At 41.1% G+C, this 16193-nt stretch overlaps 1 protein-coding gene across 1 annotated transcript; it reads right to left on the reverse strand.

Annotated features, from left to right (window-relative positions):
- Positions 1 to 2445: 2445 nt before the first annotated feature.
- On the reverse strand, positions 2446 to 3375 carry LOC119849703 (olfactory receptor 2AT4-like). Its single transcript, XM_038386815.2, has one exon. The coding sequence runs from the start codon at positions 3373 to 3375 to the stop codon at positions 2446 to 2448; it is 930 nt and encodes a 309-aa protein (XP_038242743.2).
- Between the last annotated feature and the right edge of the window lie 12818 nt (positions 3376 to 16193).

Consider the following 16193-nt stretch of genomic DNA (forward strand, 5'->3'; position numbering starts at 1 on the left):
CCCACCCTCTACTCCGGGTTCCAGCCCAGTGCCCTGTGGAATGCAGCTGTCTAGAGTGCCTCCTGGAACAGCTGTGCGACAGCTACAACTCCCTGGGCTACTTCCCCATGGCCTCCTCCCAACACCTTCTTTATTCTCACCATAGGACCTTCCTCCTGGTGTCTGATAATGCTTGTACTCCTCAGTCCTCCAACAGTCCGCGTTCTCACTCTCAGCTCCTAGTGCCTCTTGCTCCCAGCTCCTCACACGCGCACTACAAACTGAAGTGAGCTCCTTTTTAAACCCAGGTGCCCTGATTAGCCTGCCTTAATTGATTCTAGCAGCTTCTTGATTGGCTGCAGGTGTTCTAATCAGCCTGTCTGACTTAAGTGTCTCCAGAAGGTTCCTGGTTGTTCTGGAACCTTCCCCGTTACCTTACCCAGGGAAAAGGGACCTACTTAACCTGGAGCTAATACATCTGCCTTCTATTACTCTCCTAAAGCTACCTGGCCCGACCCTGTCACATTCCCCTAATTCTGAAATCTACAATATAATGTCATTTACAGACTCTACACTAGGAAATTACACTCCAGATTCTGCTGGGATTATCTGTCAGGAAAATAACTTCTGACATGTATAAATCTCTTAAATGGACACAATACAAGAATGTTCAATTCAATCTTGTGGAATGTAGAGAGGAAAGGATTAAGAATCTTGTTTTAGTTTTACCTTTATTTGGTGTATTTACTGGAAGTTTTAGTGCTGGAAATGCTTTCATTACTAAGCAAGATGTTAGTGAATAGACAGTTCTTATGAGCAGTTGAAGATACAAGTTAATTACTGTTATGCATAGCATGAGTCAATATTTCAATCTGATAAAATGCTTTATGATGATTTAGGATTAACCTTTTCATTTCTTTCCAGCTACATCACGGATAAAAAAGCCCACTTCAACGTAATTTTAAACTCTATTTACTATTAAAATAGTTAAAAGTCTATCGCACATTACATAACAAGCCTAGCCCAAATTACACCTTTAATACTTTAGTTGGATCAGGTTCCCAGGTAACTTTACACAAGAAGGGAAAAATAATTTCACTTAATCTCCCAGGTTGATTTTCAAGGGCTGTCATTTAGAAAAAAGAAAAAACTCTTTCCACTTGTAAATGGAACAAATTTAATCCAGAATCTCTGAATAATAAACACAATGAATCACTGAATGCATCCGATGAAGTGAGCTGTAGCTCACGAAAGCTTATGCTCAAATAAATGTGTTAATCTCTAAGGTGCCACAAGTACTCCTTTTCTTTTTACAGTGAATCATGATACCTTTTTACAAAGCCATTGTTCACAGTACAAATATTTTCACTGTAGCAAATTTTGCAATACATGTGCAGTAGTGCCCCCAATTCAGATTCTGACTGCATTCAGATCTCTACATACAGGAAAACTGTAAACTAAATTGCAAAATTTTAAACACAGTTACTTTTTGTCCCCTTCAACATATATAGAGAAAGTTATGATGTTCAAAAATACTTGATATCAGAAGGATGAAAATCACTCCAATACAGAGGAACTCATACAAGACAAACCATTAAAGCCAGTGGATTTCAAACTTTTTTTCTGGCAACCCAGTTGAAGAAAATTGTTGATGCCCACGACCCAGTAGAGCTGGAGATGAGGGGTTTGGTGTGTGGCAGGGGCAAGGACTGCTGAGTGGGGCTGGGAATGAGGGGTTCAGGGTGTAGGAGGGGGCTCTGGGCTGGGGGTTGGGGTGCGGGAGATGGTCAGGACTCTGGGCTGGGGCTGCAGGCTCTGGGCTGGGGCCAGGGATGAAGAGTTTGGGGTGCAGGAAGGGGCTCCAGGTTGGGGGGGCTCAGGGCTGGGGCAGGGAGTTGAGGCTCAGGGTTACCTCAGGCAGCTTCCAGTCAGCGGAGCAGCACGGGTGCTAAGGCAGGCTTCCTGCCTGGCACCGGGGACCACGCTGCACCCCGGAAGCAGCCAGCAGCAGGTCCGGCTCCTAGGTGGAGGTGTGCAAGCGGCTCCGTGTGTCTCTCGCCCACAGGCACCACCCCTCACAGCGGCCAAGAGGAGTACAGAGCCGGTGCTCAGAGCAGAGGCAGCATGTGGAGCCCCATGGCCGCCCTGCCTAGGAACCAGATCTGCTTCTAGCTGCTTCCAAGGCACAGCGCGGTGTCAGAACAGGTAGAAACTAGCCATCCTTAGCCGGGCAGCACCGCCGACGGGACTTTTAATGGCCCTATTGGCGGTGCTGACCAGAGCCGCCATGACCCAGTGCCTTACATTTTGTGATCCAATACTGGGTCACGTCCTTCAGTTTGAAAACCAAGTCCTAGTTAACCCCTTTACAGGGTGCTGATGTGATGTATAGGTTCCGTGTGAAACTTCTGTGTTGGAGCTTATTTTTTCCCATGAGATTACAATTTTTAGAAGGAGGAAAGATCTTCAGAAAAATAATCTTTTTACTGCACATTTTACTTCCTTGTTTCGCAAAGTATAAATGAGTGGATTTAACAAAGGAGTTAAAATAGCAAAAATAACATTGCTCATTACATGGATATCAATAGGCATGTCTGTTCTGTAGGAAATATATGCCAGAGCAATGGATGAATAGTAGGTGCCAACCACAATCAGATGGGAAGTGCAAGTAGAAAATGCCCTACTGCGACCTCCTTTAGAGTTGATCTTTAATATGGAGATAATGATGTGAACATATGATAGGGTGACAAGCATAAGCGGCACGACTGAAACAATCATGGCAATGGAAAACCCCAAGAAAGTCTGAAAAGAGGCATTGAAATCTGAACAAGCTGCTTGCACAACTGCCAAGTGATCACAAAAGCAATGGTAAATTATGGTTGTTTCACCAAATGTTAACTGAGAGGTCTGGAATACGACAGGTATTGGTATTAACAATGCAGTTACCCAGGCATATGCTACCAGTTGAATGTTTACTCTTTTTGTCATTTTAAGTGGGTAATGCAAAGGATTACAAATTGCTTCATAACGATCATAAGACATGACTACAAGAAGCAGCGTTTCAGTCACCGCAAGACCATGAAAACAATACATCTGCAGAAAGCAAACATGAAAAGAAATAGTTTTGGCATTTACCAGAAACATTGCCAACATTTTGGGAATGGTAGTAGTTGTAAGCAGTATATCTAAGGCAGAGAGATTAGCTAGGAAAAAGTACATGGGTTTGTGAAGTGTTTGATCGACCACAACTACAGCTATAATAATGTTATTACCAATTAGTATTAGCAGATAGAATACCAAAAATACAAGGAAAAGAGGGATCTGAAAATCTTGAAGTGCAGGAAATCCAATGAGATAAAAGTCTTTAGCAGAAGAATTGCTGTTGCAATTGTTCATGGTCTGATTGTTGAAAACATCTAGAATGCAAAACACAAAATCAGGAAACAATCCTCATTATTAAAAAAAAAATTGTAGGGTCACAAATGATGTTTGTTTTGCTGAAGATCTTTGTTGATAAAATAACATATTGGCTATATTCTTGTAGATAAATCCCCCTCATGCAATTTCAGTTAACTTTCAGTGCCTTCCATCCCAAACAATGTGTAACTCCCTTTCTTCCCTGGGTTACTTGGGAGCAGGCAACACTCACCTGTGTGCCTGCGCGCCTGATGTTTTTGACATTAAAGGAGATCCTGAGTATCCCAGTGGTGGTGTTGGATAAGTGGGAATCCTCTATCCACCCTCTGCTGCAGTCCCTTTCCTCCTAAATGACAGGTTTCAGAGTAGCAGCCGTGTTAGTCTGTATTCGCAAAAAGAAAAGGAGTACTTGTGGCACCTTAGAGACTAACAAATTTATTAGAGCATAAGCTTTCGTGAGCTACAGCTCACTTCATCCGATGAAGTGAGCTGTAGCTCACGAAAGCTTATGCTCTAATAAATTTGTTAGTCTCTAAGGTGCCACAAGTACTCCTTTTCTTTTTCCTCCTAAAGGAATTTAAAATTGGTGGTGCCTCCACCTGGCTGGCCCCTGTACACACTCAATGGTGTGTCTTGGGAACCTCCAGGAATAAACTCCTTCAAATAGTAATAATAATAATCATAATAACAACAACAACAACCTGTGGCATGGGTCTAACTCAAGTACCAATTTAAAATAATATACATCCAATATGCTTAAATTAGAGCTAACACTCATTTACTTAACAATTTTAGAAACAGGGTATAACAGACTAAGATTAAATGTCACTACTAATTTAAATCCACAGGGGCAGTTGAATAAAGTCAATTAACAAATATACAGTAATAAATGAAACTTTTGTAACTGGCATTTACACTGCTACCATTCACCCCACCCCACAGTGGACACTCCTCTGGATCTCAGAGTCCTAAACGCTTGCATGGGTGTGCTTGGAGATCTGCAGCCGGAGACAGCACTCTGTTGTTTCTATGTATCAGTCCAGCCAAAGCAAAAAGCTGCACAACCCCTCTGATGATTGGAGCTAGCCCCACCAAATGCCAGCAGTTTTGGGTCCTGGGTCAATGGGAAGATCACTCTGCCTCTCCTCAGACTCAGTCTCTCTGCTGTGCCCATTCCCTTTCAAGTACTTTCCCAAACAACAATGAAGGTTACTCACAATTCCCTCACTGCAGGCCCACCTCAGTCAGCTCTAGGCACATCAAGAGTCTGCTCTGACTTCAGTGAAGCCACAAACAGCCTCTGAGGCTCCCTGCTCGATCAAAGCCCCTCCAGGCGCTCGTAAGCAGCTTCTGGCCTTCCTTATTTCCCAAAATGGAGTCCACCGTCTGCTAATCTTGCATGAGGAAGTCTCTCCCCCTTTCTCCAAGGCATCATGGGAGTTGTAATCTCTAAGGCTAGATTGCAGCACACAGGCTTTTCCCTTGGAACACTTCCCCCCAAAAAGTTCAGAGGCCCCTCTAATAAAGGGTGCCTACAAATGTATTTAGCAAGGATGGGCAGGGATGGTGTCCCTAGCCTCTGTTTGCAGAAGTTGGGAATGGGCAATGGGATGGATCACTTGATTATTACCTGTTCTATTCATTCTCTCTGGAGTATCTGATGTTGGCTGCTAGATGGACCTTTGGTTTGACCTAGTATGGCTGTTCTGATGTTCTTATGTATATATGAAGCCGCTGGGGGAAAAATGACATGGTTTAAGTACTATGTTTATGACAATTAGCAATATATCTGTTTCATTAGATCTAGATCATGTAGTTACTCAGCTTTAAGTCTAGCCATATAGTGATTGATATCCTTGAATCTATCTATTTAGCTTAATAAAGAGAACAAAAGAACATAACTTTAAAATGGCCATACTGGGTCAGATCAATGGTCCATCAAGCCCAGTGCCTTGTCTTCTGACAGTGACCAATGCCAGAATCTTCAGAGAAATGAACAGAATAGGCAATCAAGGAGTGCTCCATCCTCATCTCATCTACTTCCAGATTCTGGCAATCAGAGGCTAGGGTCACCCAGAGCATGGGGTTGCATCCCTCACCCTCGTGACTAATAGCTATTGATGGACCTATCCTTCATGGACTTATCAAATTCTTTTTTGAATCATGTTATAATTTTGCCCTTCACAACATCTCCTGGCAATGAGTTCCACCAGTGGATTGTGTGTTGTGTGAAGAAGTACTTCCTTTTGTTTGTTTTAAACCTGTTTCATTGGGTGACCCCTGGTTCTTGCGTTACATGAAGGGGTAAATAACACTGCCTTATTCACTTTCTTCACACCACTGACAATTTTATAAACCTGCTATCATATCCCCTTTAGTCATCTCTTTACTAAGCTGAAAAGTCCTAGATGTTTTAATCTCACTTCATACAGAAGCTGTTCCATAGCCTTAAGCATTTTTGTTGCCCTTCTCTGTACCTTTTCCAATCCTAATATATCTTTTTTGAGATGGGATGACCAGAACTGCACACAGTATTCAAAGTGTGAGCATACCATGAATTTATATAGTGGCATTATAATATTTTCTATATAATTATCTATCCCGTTCCTAATGGTTCCTAACATTCTGCTAGTTTTTTGACTGTTGCTGCACATTGAGCAGATGTTTTCACAGAACTATCCACAATGACTCCAAAATCTCTTTCTTGAGTAATAACAGCTAATTTAGGCTCCATCATTTTCTGTGTATAGTTGGGATTATGTTTTCCAATGTGCATTACTTTGCATTGATCAACATTGAATTTCATTAGCCATTTTGTTGCCCAGTCACTCAGGTTAGTGAGATCCCTTTGTAACTCTTCACAGTCTGCTTTGTACTTAACTATCTTGAAAAAAGAAAAGGAGGACTTGTGGCACCTTAGAATCTAACAAATTTGGTAATAGCTCACCTTAACTATCTTGAGTAACTTTGTATTGTCTGCAAATTTTGCCGCCTCATGGTTTACCCCTTTTTCATTCATGAATATGTTGAACAGCACTACTCCCAATCCAGATCACTGAAGGAAAACACTATTTATCTCTCTGCATTCTGAAAACTGATCATTTATTCCTACCCTTTGTTTCCTCTATTTTAATCAGTTACTCGTCCAGGAGAGGACCTCCCCTCTAATCCATGACAGTTTATTTTGCTTCAGAGCCTTTGGTGAAAGACCTTGTCAAAGGCTTTCTGAATGTCCAAATACACCATATCCACTGGATCACCCTTGTCCACATGTTTGTTGTTCCCCTCAAAATATTCTAACAGATGGGTGAGGCATTATTTCCCTTTACAAAAGCCATGTTGGCTCTTCCCCCAACAAATCATGTTCATCTATGTGTCTGATAATTCTGTTCTTTGCTGTAGTTTCAACCCATTTTGCCCGGGACTGAAGTTAGGCTTATTGGTCTGTAATTGCCAGGATCACCTCTGGAGTCTTTTTTTAAAAAATTGGTGTCACATTATCTATCCTCCAGTCATATGATACAGAAGCTGATTTAAATGATAGGTTACATATCACACTTAGTAGGTCTGCAATTTCATATTTGAGTTCCATCAGAACTCTTGGGTGAATACCATCTGGTCCTGGTGATTTATTACTGTTTAATTAATCAATTTCTTCCAAAACCTCCTCTATTTACACCTCCATCTGGGACAGTTACTCAGATTTATCGCCTGAAAGGAATGGCTTAGGGGTGAAAAACTCCCTCACATCCACTGTAGTGAACACTGATGCAAAGAATTCATTTAGCTTCTCTGTAATGGCCTTGACTTCCTTGAAATGCTCCTTTAACACCTTGATTGTCCAGTGGCCCCTCTGATTGATTTGCAGGGTTCCTTCTTCTGATGTATTTAAATAATTTTTTGTTGCTAGTTTTTGAGTCTTTGGCTAGTTGCTCTTTAGATTCTTTTTTGGCCTGCCTAATTATACTATATTACCCTTGATTTCCAGAGTTTATGCTCCTTTCTATTTTCCTCAGTAGGATTTAACTTCCAATTTTTGAAAGTTATCTTTTGCCTCAAAACACTTCTTTAACTTTGTTGTTTAGACATGGTGGCAGTTTTTGGTCCTCTTACAGTGTTTTTTAATTTGGAGTATACATTTAATTTGAGCCTCTATTATCATGTTTTTAAAAAGTTTCCATGCAGCTTGCAGGCACTTCACTTTTGGGACTGTGCCTTTTAATTTCTTTTTAACTAGCTTCCTAACTTTGGTGTAGTTCCCCTTTCTGAAATTAAATACTTCTTTGGTGGGCTTTCATGTTCCCTCCACCCACCCACAAGTGGTTACATTTAATTATATTGTGGTTGCTATTATCAAACAGTTCAGCTATATTCACCTCTTGCACCAATTCCTGTGCGCCACTAAGGCCTAAATCAAGAATTACCTCTTCCCTTGTGGGTTGCAGGACTAGCTGCTCCAAGAAGCTGTTATTTATGGTGTTAAGAAACTTTATCTCTGCATCTTGTCCTGAGGTGACATGTATCCAGGCAGTATGGGGATAGTTGAAATCATTTCACAGTCACCATCACCATCCTGGTCAGGTGGTCAGTAATATATTCCTACAGGTATATTCTTCTTATTCAAGCATGGAATTTCTATCCATAGAGAGTCTATGGTACAGTTTGAGTCATTTAAGATTTTTACTCTGTTTGATACTGTGCTTTCTTTCACATATAGTGTCACTCCCCACCAGCACAGTCTACTCAGCCATTCCTATATATTTTGTACCCTGCCATTACCATGTACCATTGATTATCATCATTCCACCAAGTTTCTGTGATGCTCAATATATTAATATCCTCATTTAATACTAGGCATTCAAGTTCACCCAGTGGTATTTAGACTTCTAACACTTGAATACAAACACTTATAAAACTTGTCACTTTTTAGCTGCCTGCCTTCATGTGATGTAATTGAATAGGACTCTTTTTTCATTTGATTGTTTCTCTTCAGTTCCTACCTGTACATTATCAACTTCCATTATTCTTACTAGGTTATGGAGAATTTCCACTAAGAGATGTCTCTGTCCAAACTGTGTACTCTTCTACATCTGTCAGGTTTCCCCCAGGCCTTAATTTAAAAACTCCTCTACAAACTTTATAATTGTACATGCCTCTACAACCTTTATAATTGTACGTGCCAAAAATCTGGTTCCATTTTGGTTTAGATGAAGCCTATCCTTCCTGTATAGGCTTCTCCTTTCCCAAAAGACTCCTTTCCCATGTTGGAGATTGCTACCATGGAAATCCTGGACTTCAATCTCTTACCAAGCAGCCTGAATTTGCCCTCCAGGAGCTCTGTCCTACCTTTCCCTATGTCATCGGTACCACAACCACTGGCTCCTCCTCAGCACTGCACACAAGTCTGTTTAGATGTCTCGAGAGCTTCACACCCATAAGTCAATTCATTATGTAGTTCTTCCAGTCATCACAAACCAAACTATTTATATTTCTAATGATCACATCCACCATTACTATGTAAGCAGGGTCTGCATGAGTTCTCCCTGAAGCTAAGTGGGGGGGGGAGACTTCAGAAGCAAACTGTATTTACATGAACATACCTACTCTTCCAAAATATCCAGCAGACAGAGTGATGTTGCTCAAAGTGATCAACTTTGGCTGGTGTTGGGTTACAAATTACTTTAGTACTGAATGCAGGGGTAGTGAAATGTTGTTATCAATGTTGTTATCTTTATTGTATGAATAAAGGGGAGCAGAATTGTCCTTAACCTGTCCCAAATGAGGCGGTCACCCTCAGCTGAAAGGACCTCGTTAAACCAGGAACTCAAATGCCAGACCCCTGTGAAAGTAAGAGGGGTGGGGACAGGTGTCCCAGCCAGAAGCTGCGGACTCTCCTAAGGGGGTCCCTGGTCTGGTTAAATCTGTTCCTCCCACCTGTTCAAAGATAGAGCTAAATAGGCTCTATTAGGAACCATTGTTATTTTAACTGCTTAAATGAGACCTGAAATCACTTGCAGTGGGACAGCATTTCTGCCCAGCTGGCTAAAAGCTGAAAATCACAAAGAGCTGACAATCACTAAGAGACTGACCTGCAGAGGTCACAGCAGAGAGGCAGGTGGAAGCAGAAGATAAATGACCATCAGCCAGTGGGAGCAGCAAGCAGGTGGGAAGAGAATGAGCGGCTGGAGGGGCGGCCAGCCAGAGCAAGTGCTCATATGGTGGCGAAAACAATATGCCTTCTTTCCTGGATGGGAGGTGAACTCATGCAGATGTACCTCTGACACCTGGGTCCTCACTGACCAAGGACAAACACTATGAGTGGGGTACAGTGAGGGAGCAGAGAGGTGTGACTGAAGAAAAGGAACTTTTGGTTGTAGGACTCAAGAACATGAGGCAGAATGCACTACCCCATGCACTCTGGAGTGGGTGTCCTGATCACAGTTTTACAATTATGAATCCTGCTTGTGGCATTTTCCCTAATTAATGTCAAGTGACTTCCCTCCTTTCATTAAAAGTTTCTTTTCTACACTCAGACTCTGTGCTTGTGAGTGGGGAAGTATTGCCTCTCAGAGGCACCCAGGGGTGGTGTGTAATTTTCCCAGGTTACTGGGTAGGGACTTGAGCTGGTTCTGTGTTGTATTGTTGCAAAGGAACCCCTAGGTATTGAACCCGGCCCCGGTTGCTGCCAGCTCTACTTGGGAGAAGAGTTACAACTATAACCCATGTCTTTCTAATAACTGGGATTCCCTCCTCCCAAGAGGTATCCTCAGTACAAGAGGATTCCTTGACATCATCTGGGAGGAGGGTTCCAACTATGAGATCATTTCCCTCCGCTCCAGTTTGATGTTCTCCTTCCCTGAGACTTTCATCCTCCTCAACAGCACAGAGACAGTCAGAGTGGGAATGGTACCACTTTACTGTGTCCTAGAAAAAGTCTCACCTGTGTACCTCTCTGTCTCCCTTAGCTCCTCCAGTTCAGCCACTCTGGTCTCCAGAGCCCATACTCCATCTCTGAGAACCATGATTCCTTGCACCTAGTATACCCACATGCCACAAAGCAGGTAATCATACATGCTGCATTCAATGCAATAAACTGGATGACCCCTATTCTGCTTCTGGAATTCTGCCTGCATTCTCGTTACTCCTGCAGCGTTTTTTGTTGGGGTTTTTCCTTTGGCGGGGGGGTGGGGTGGGGTGGGGAGGCGGGAACTGTTTATTTCTCTAAGTTTTGAGAATATTAATCAGGTGTATCTAGCTCTCATGTTCCCTCTCTCAGTTCTGTCACAAAACTCCCCTGTTAGCTGCTCCTGTTTGCTAGCTCATCTGATACCTTCGGAGCTGGCTTTTTAAACCCCTGTTGTCCCTTAGTAGCACTGCCACATGGTTAATGGATGCTAAAGGGCTTAGGGATCAAAGCCTTATTAATAAGCTCTCAGCCTTGCCTAGCAGCAAGATTCTAGATTCAGCACACAAATTCACCCCAAGGATTCCATAGTTGCTCCTCCTTCACCTGAAGAACTCCCTCGCAAAACTCCCCTGTTAGATGCTCCTGTTCGCTAGCTAGAAGGTTAAGGGGTGACTTGATCACAGTCTATAAGTATCTACACAAGAAACAAGTATTTAATAATGGGCTCTTCAGTCTATCAGAGAAAAGTATAACATAATCCAGTGGCTGGCAACTGAAGCTAGACAAATTCAGAATGGAAATAAGGGGTATATTTTTAACGGTATATTTTTAACAGTGACAATAATTAATCACTGGAACAATTTTTACCCAGAGTTGTGGTGGATTCTCCCTCACTGGCAATATTTGAATCAAGGTTGGATGGTTTTCTAAAACATCTTCTCTAGAAATTATTTTGGGGAAGTTCTATGACCTGTGTTATACAGGATATCAGACTAGATGATCACAATGATCCCTTCTGGCCTCAAAATCTATAAACCTTTCTATCACATCAATCACATATGTATTATTTCTGCTTTTGTCTCCTTCAGATGGTTACTGCAACATGCTGTACTTCAGAGACTGCTGCAGTTTCCAAGTAGCCTTCAGGTCTAGCCTGAATTCGGCTAATCACTTACTGTGTACCATTCAGGGAAGGAGCACATCTTACACTTTTGCACTAGAGACACCCCTTGCAGAACAGTTTTTGAACTGGGACTAGAACTGAACACATCATTCAATGCAAGGCCATCCAATAAGTGTATGTAACGGCATTGTCAAGGTTCCTTCCCCACTCTGAACTCTAGGGTACAGATGTGGGGACCTGCATGAAAACCTCCTAAGCTTACTTTTACAAGCTTAGGTTAAAACTTCCCCAAGGTACAAACTATTTTACCCTTTGCCCTTGGACTTCCACTGCCACCACCAAACATTTGACTGGGTTTACTGGGAAAACGTTGTTTGGGAACGTCTTTCCCCCCAAAATCCTCACCAAAACCTTGCACCCCCTGCCTGTGGAAGGCTTGATAAAAATCCTCACCAATTTGCACAGGTGAACACAGACCCAAACCCTTGGATCTTAAGAACAATGAAAAAAGCATTCAATTTCTTACAAGAAGAATTTTAATATAAGAAAAATAAAAAGAATCACCTCTGTAAAATCAGGATGGTAAATACCTTACAGGGTAATTAGATTCAAAACATAGAGAATCCCTCTAGGCAAAACCTTAAGTTACAAAAAGACACAAAAACAGGAATATCCATTCTATTCAGCCTAGCTTATTTTCTCAGCCATTTAAACAAACAGAATCTAACGCATATCTAGCTAGATTACTTACTAAATTCTAAGACTCCATTCCTGTTCTGTCCCTGGCAAAAGCATCCCACAGACAGACCCTTTGTTTCTCCCTCACTCCCTCCAGCTTTGAAAGTATCTTGTCTCCACATTGGTCATTTTGGTCAGGTGCCAGCGAGGTTATCCTAGCTTCTTAACCCCTTAGAGGTGAAAGGATTTTTCCTCTGGCCAGGAGGGATTTTAAATGTGTTTACCCTTCCCTTTATATCTGTGACCGGCATCATAATATATTCTATATTATCCTCTATCATTTCCCTAATAAAGTCTAACATCATGTTTGCTTTTCTGAGTGCTCCTTTGCTTTGAGGAAATGTTTTCATTGAGCTGTGCACAATAAGGGGCAGGTAGTAGTTACAAGTTAATTTAGAACTCATGAATGTGTATGAGTAATTCTCACTGTTCCTTCCAATGTGCAGTATCTTGTACTTCTGAATTCAAAGTATTCAGTTTTGATCTATAGAGCCATTATTAATTTGGATCTTGGCAATTTTAAAGATCCCCTATCCCTACAGGGCAACTCAGCAGTTGAGATCAGCTGGGAGATTCAACCTGAAAATCTTTAGATTATACTTGGGGGAGGGTTCCCCCAAGAGGAGGGAAAGGCTTTTAGCTTTCATGAAAGATTTTGCTTGGAATTGGGGTGACCTTTTAATGTCATTTTGAAATTATAAAAATCTAACTAGAGTATTTCGTTGTTGTTTTATTTTGGTGTTACTTAAGAGTTATTGATAGTTACACTGTATAAACTGAATGAATAAATACTAAGTTATTCATAGATTAATAGTAATTGGAGATGGATGTAATTCATTCCCTCAGCCAATACAGAATTGCTCCGTTTTGTCTCCTGGTGTATATATAATACACAAACATACACATAAAAAATTATATATTTATCACTGTTTTGTTCAGCTAATTTTATATGTTTCAAGGGAGGGATTCCCATGCTTTCTTCTGGGAGACCATTCCACATTCTCACTGTTAGGAAGATTTTCCTGTATTCAGCCTAAATATTCCTATTGCTGCCAATGTGACACAGAAGAAAACATCTACTCTGCTGAGCCTCTAGAGAATACAGATGTGTGTCAAGTCATGGTAAAGCTGGGAAGTTTACGTAGCTTATGTATCCAATATATGTGACTGTAGTCAGTGACATTATTTTTATGACCACATATTCATTTCTATAATTCCTGATTATAGCCAGCACCAGAAATAGCAATACCAGAATTTCTGCTATATGCAGTGCTGTAGTCGTGTCAGTCTGAGGATTTTAGAGGGACAAGGTGGGTGAAGTAATATCTTCAATTGGCAATGGAGAACCAATCTTATGAGAGAAGATGAAAAGAGCTTGGTTTGTTTAGCCTAGCAAAACAAAGGGTGAGAGAGGACATGACTGACCTCTATAAAATACATCAGGAGAAGAAACACTAGGGAGGGAGAAGGGCTATTTAAACTAAAGGACAATGTTGGTACAAAAACAAATGGCTATAAACTGGCCATGAATAAATGGCTGAAAATTGGAAAAAGCTTTCTAACCATCAGAGGTGTGAGGTTCTATAACAGTCTCCTTCTAGGAGAATAGTGGAGAAAACAACCTATAATAGTTCAAGATGGAGCTTGACAAGTTTATGAATGGGAAGATAGGATGGGGTTGCCTGTGGTAGCAAGAGACTCGATTTGATGATCCATTAAGTACCTTCCAGTCCTACGTTAATCTGAATTAATCTTTTTAACCTTTTTTGGTTTCTCTATCCTTAATACAGAAAGTAACTATTGGACGTTTACTGCTATAATCTCAAGGATTTGTCATATCTATGCCTCTTCATTTTTCTCTTCCCCCTGCTATTATTTTTTCCACTCTGTAAAGATTTGATGATACAATTTGAATGTGAAATTGTTGTACTGTACTGAATGAAAACATTCACCATTTAATAGTCTTAAAATTAGCATTGACTCGAAACTCAGACATCATAAATCATTCTTTGGTGCCTGTTGACATAAATTATATTAAAAATGTTTTTCTCCATGTGGGTTACCTTGAGAAAAAAATTAAATCAAAAGGAAGCATTAGTCTGAAATTTATGGCCATTAATGTGATAATGTAAACTGTAACTCACTTTGAATTCCAAAGATTACAAGAGCTTTGTTTTCACTGGTGTTACACTTGGTTATAGATGCAAAACTTCTGCAATAAAGCCTCTGGCAAATACACTGATTGAGGCTTTGCGTTTCTTTTGAACAAACTGTGTCATCCTTTTCTCCACCTTCAGTCCCCAAAGATGAAATTAACATTGTTTTCTTATCTACAATTAAGAGACTTGTGCACACATAGTTATTTTTATGATAAACAATCCCAGCAGAATTTGGAATCTCAAATGCACTGCAGAGATCATATTTTTTGTAAATTACATTGAAGATTTGTGCAATCAAGGAAATGAACACCAGGTATTTGAAAAACAGAGCATGATAAACCTTCATCAGGATGTGTCATAGTAGCCATTATTTTATATTTGATTCAGTCCTGCTCCCATTGACATTGGCTTCAATGGGCAATTGGTCACTCCAATCCTTGACTCTGGGAGCCAGCCTTACCCCGCTCTGCTGTGAGAACCCCCACTCCTGGGCTGTTCATGCTCAGCATCTAGCATGTAAGCTGCTCCTTGGGTTGTGCAACGGAATGACACTAGCCATTATCTCCAGTCCCAGATGCAAGCCTAGGAACGTCCATCTTGCAGTGTCCAATTATGCCTGTAGGATGCTGCAAGCTTATATGAGTTCATCAATTTAACAAAGAAATTGCTATGTACCAGGCTTGTTATCCCAAGGGGAGTCTCTGACATGCTTCAAACCAAATGCTCTGCTTTAGGTAGAATAAACAAACAGATTTATTAACTACAAAGATAAATTTTAAGTGATTATAAGTTATAAGTCAAAGCATAACAAGTTGGATTTGGTCAAATGAAATAAAAGCAAAACACATTCTAAGATGATCTTAAGACTTTAAATGCCCTTACAAGCTTAAATGCTTCTCACCACAGGCTGGTTGGTTGCCCTTCAGCCAGGCTCTCCCCTTTGATCAGCGCTTCAGTTGCTTGGTGGTGATGTCTGTAGAAGAAGATGGAAGAGAGAGGAAGAGCGTGGCAAACGTCTCTTCCTTTTATCATGTTCTTTCTTCCCTCTTGGCTTTGCCCCCCCTTCAGAGTCAGGTAAGCATTACCTCATTACAGTCCCAGACTGACCGAAGAAAGGGGTGTGACTCACTCGAGAGTCCAACAGATCCTTTTGTTGCTGCCTAGGCCAGAGTCCTTTGTTCCTATGAGGCTGGGCTGCGTTTGTCCTATACATGCCCTGGTGGAGTGTGAATTGCCTCTCTGCTCTTGGAAAGTTTTTGCCTGGGCTTATTTTAAGCCATGAAGACACATTTTCAGCCTCACAACTATATACATGAAATTATAGCCTATATCAATTACTATAACATCACTATGACAATACTCACTGCATCATGAGCCTTCCAAAGACACCTGATATGACAAACTTTGCATTAGCTACCACACAATTGTATTATAAGGATGAACATGGGGGCGTAGGGCACACCCACGAGGTACAGAATGTCCTTAGTTTACTGCAAGAGGGTTAGTCACTGACTAGCTTGAAGGCAGTTTGTGTTATAGTTCTCTTGGCATCCAGCCATTAAGGCCATGAGGCAGTATGCTTCAGTTTCCCCCTTTCACACACAGCAAACCAGGTTTACTATGATTTCTCTGCTGTGATAAGCTTTGAATCTGTTTACATGTATTAACTGAGAACTAGTGTTACCATAAGGTTTAACATCCAGGTCAAAATTCTTATTCCCAAAACTTAACATTAATACCAAAAATGTTTATCACAGATGGGTGTTTACAAGTATCTTTATGATAGCATGCCCTCTGTTCAGATAGTCTGGTCTGAGGTTAGTTTGTTCATTATCCGTGGTGTCCTTTGACTCTCTCCCATGTAATCAGT

Source organism: Dermochelys coriacea, chromosome 1 (genome assembly GCF_009764565.3).
Source record: "Dermochelys coriacea isolate rDerCor1 chromosome 1, rDerCor1.pri.v4, whole genome shotgun sequence".
NCBI classification, from domain to species: Eukaryota; Metazoa; Chordata; order Testudines; family Dermochelyidae; genus Dermochelys; species Dermochelys coriacea.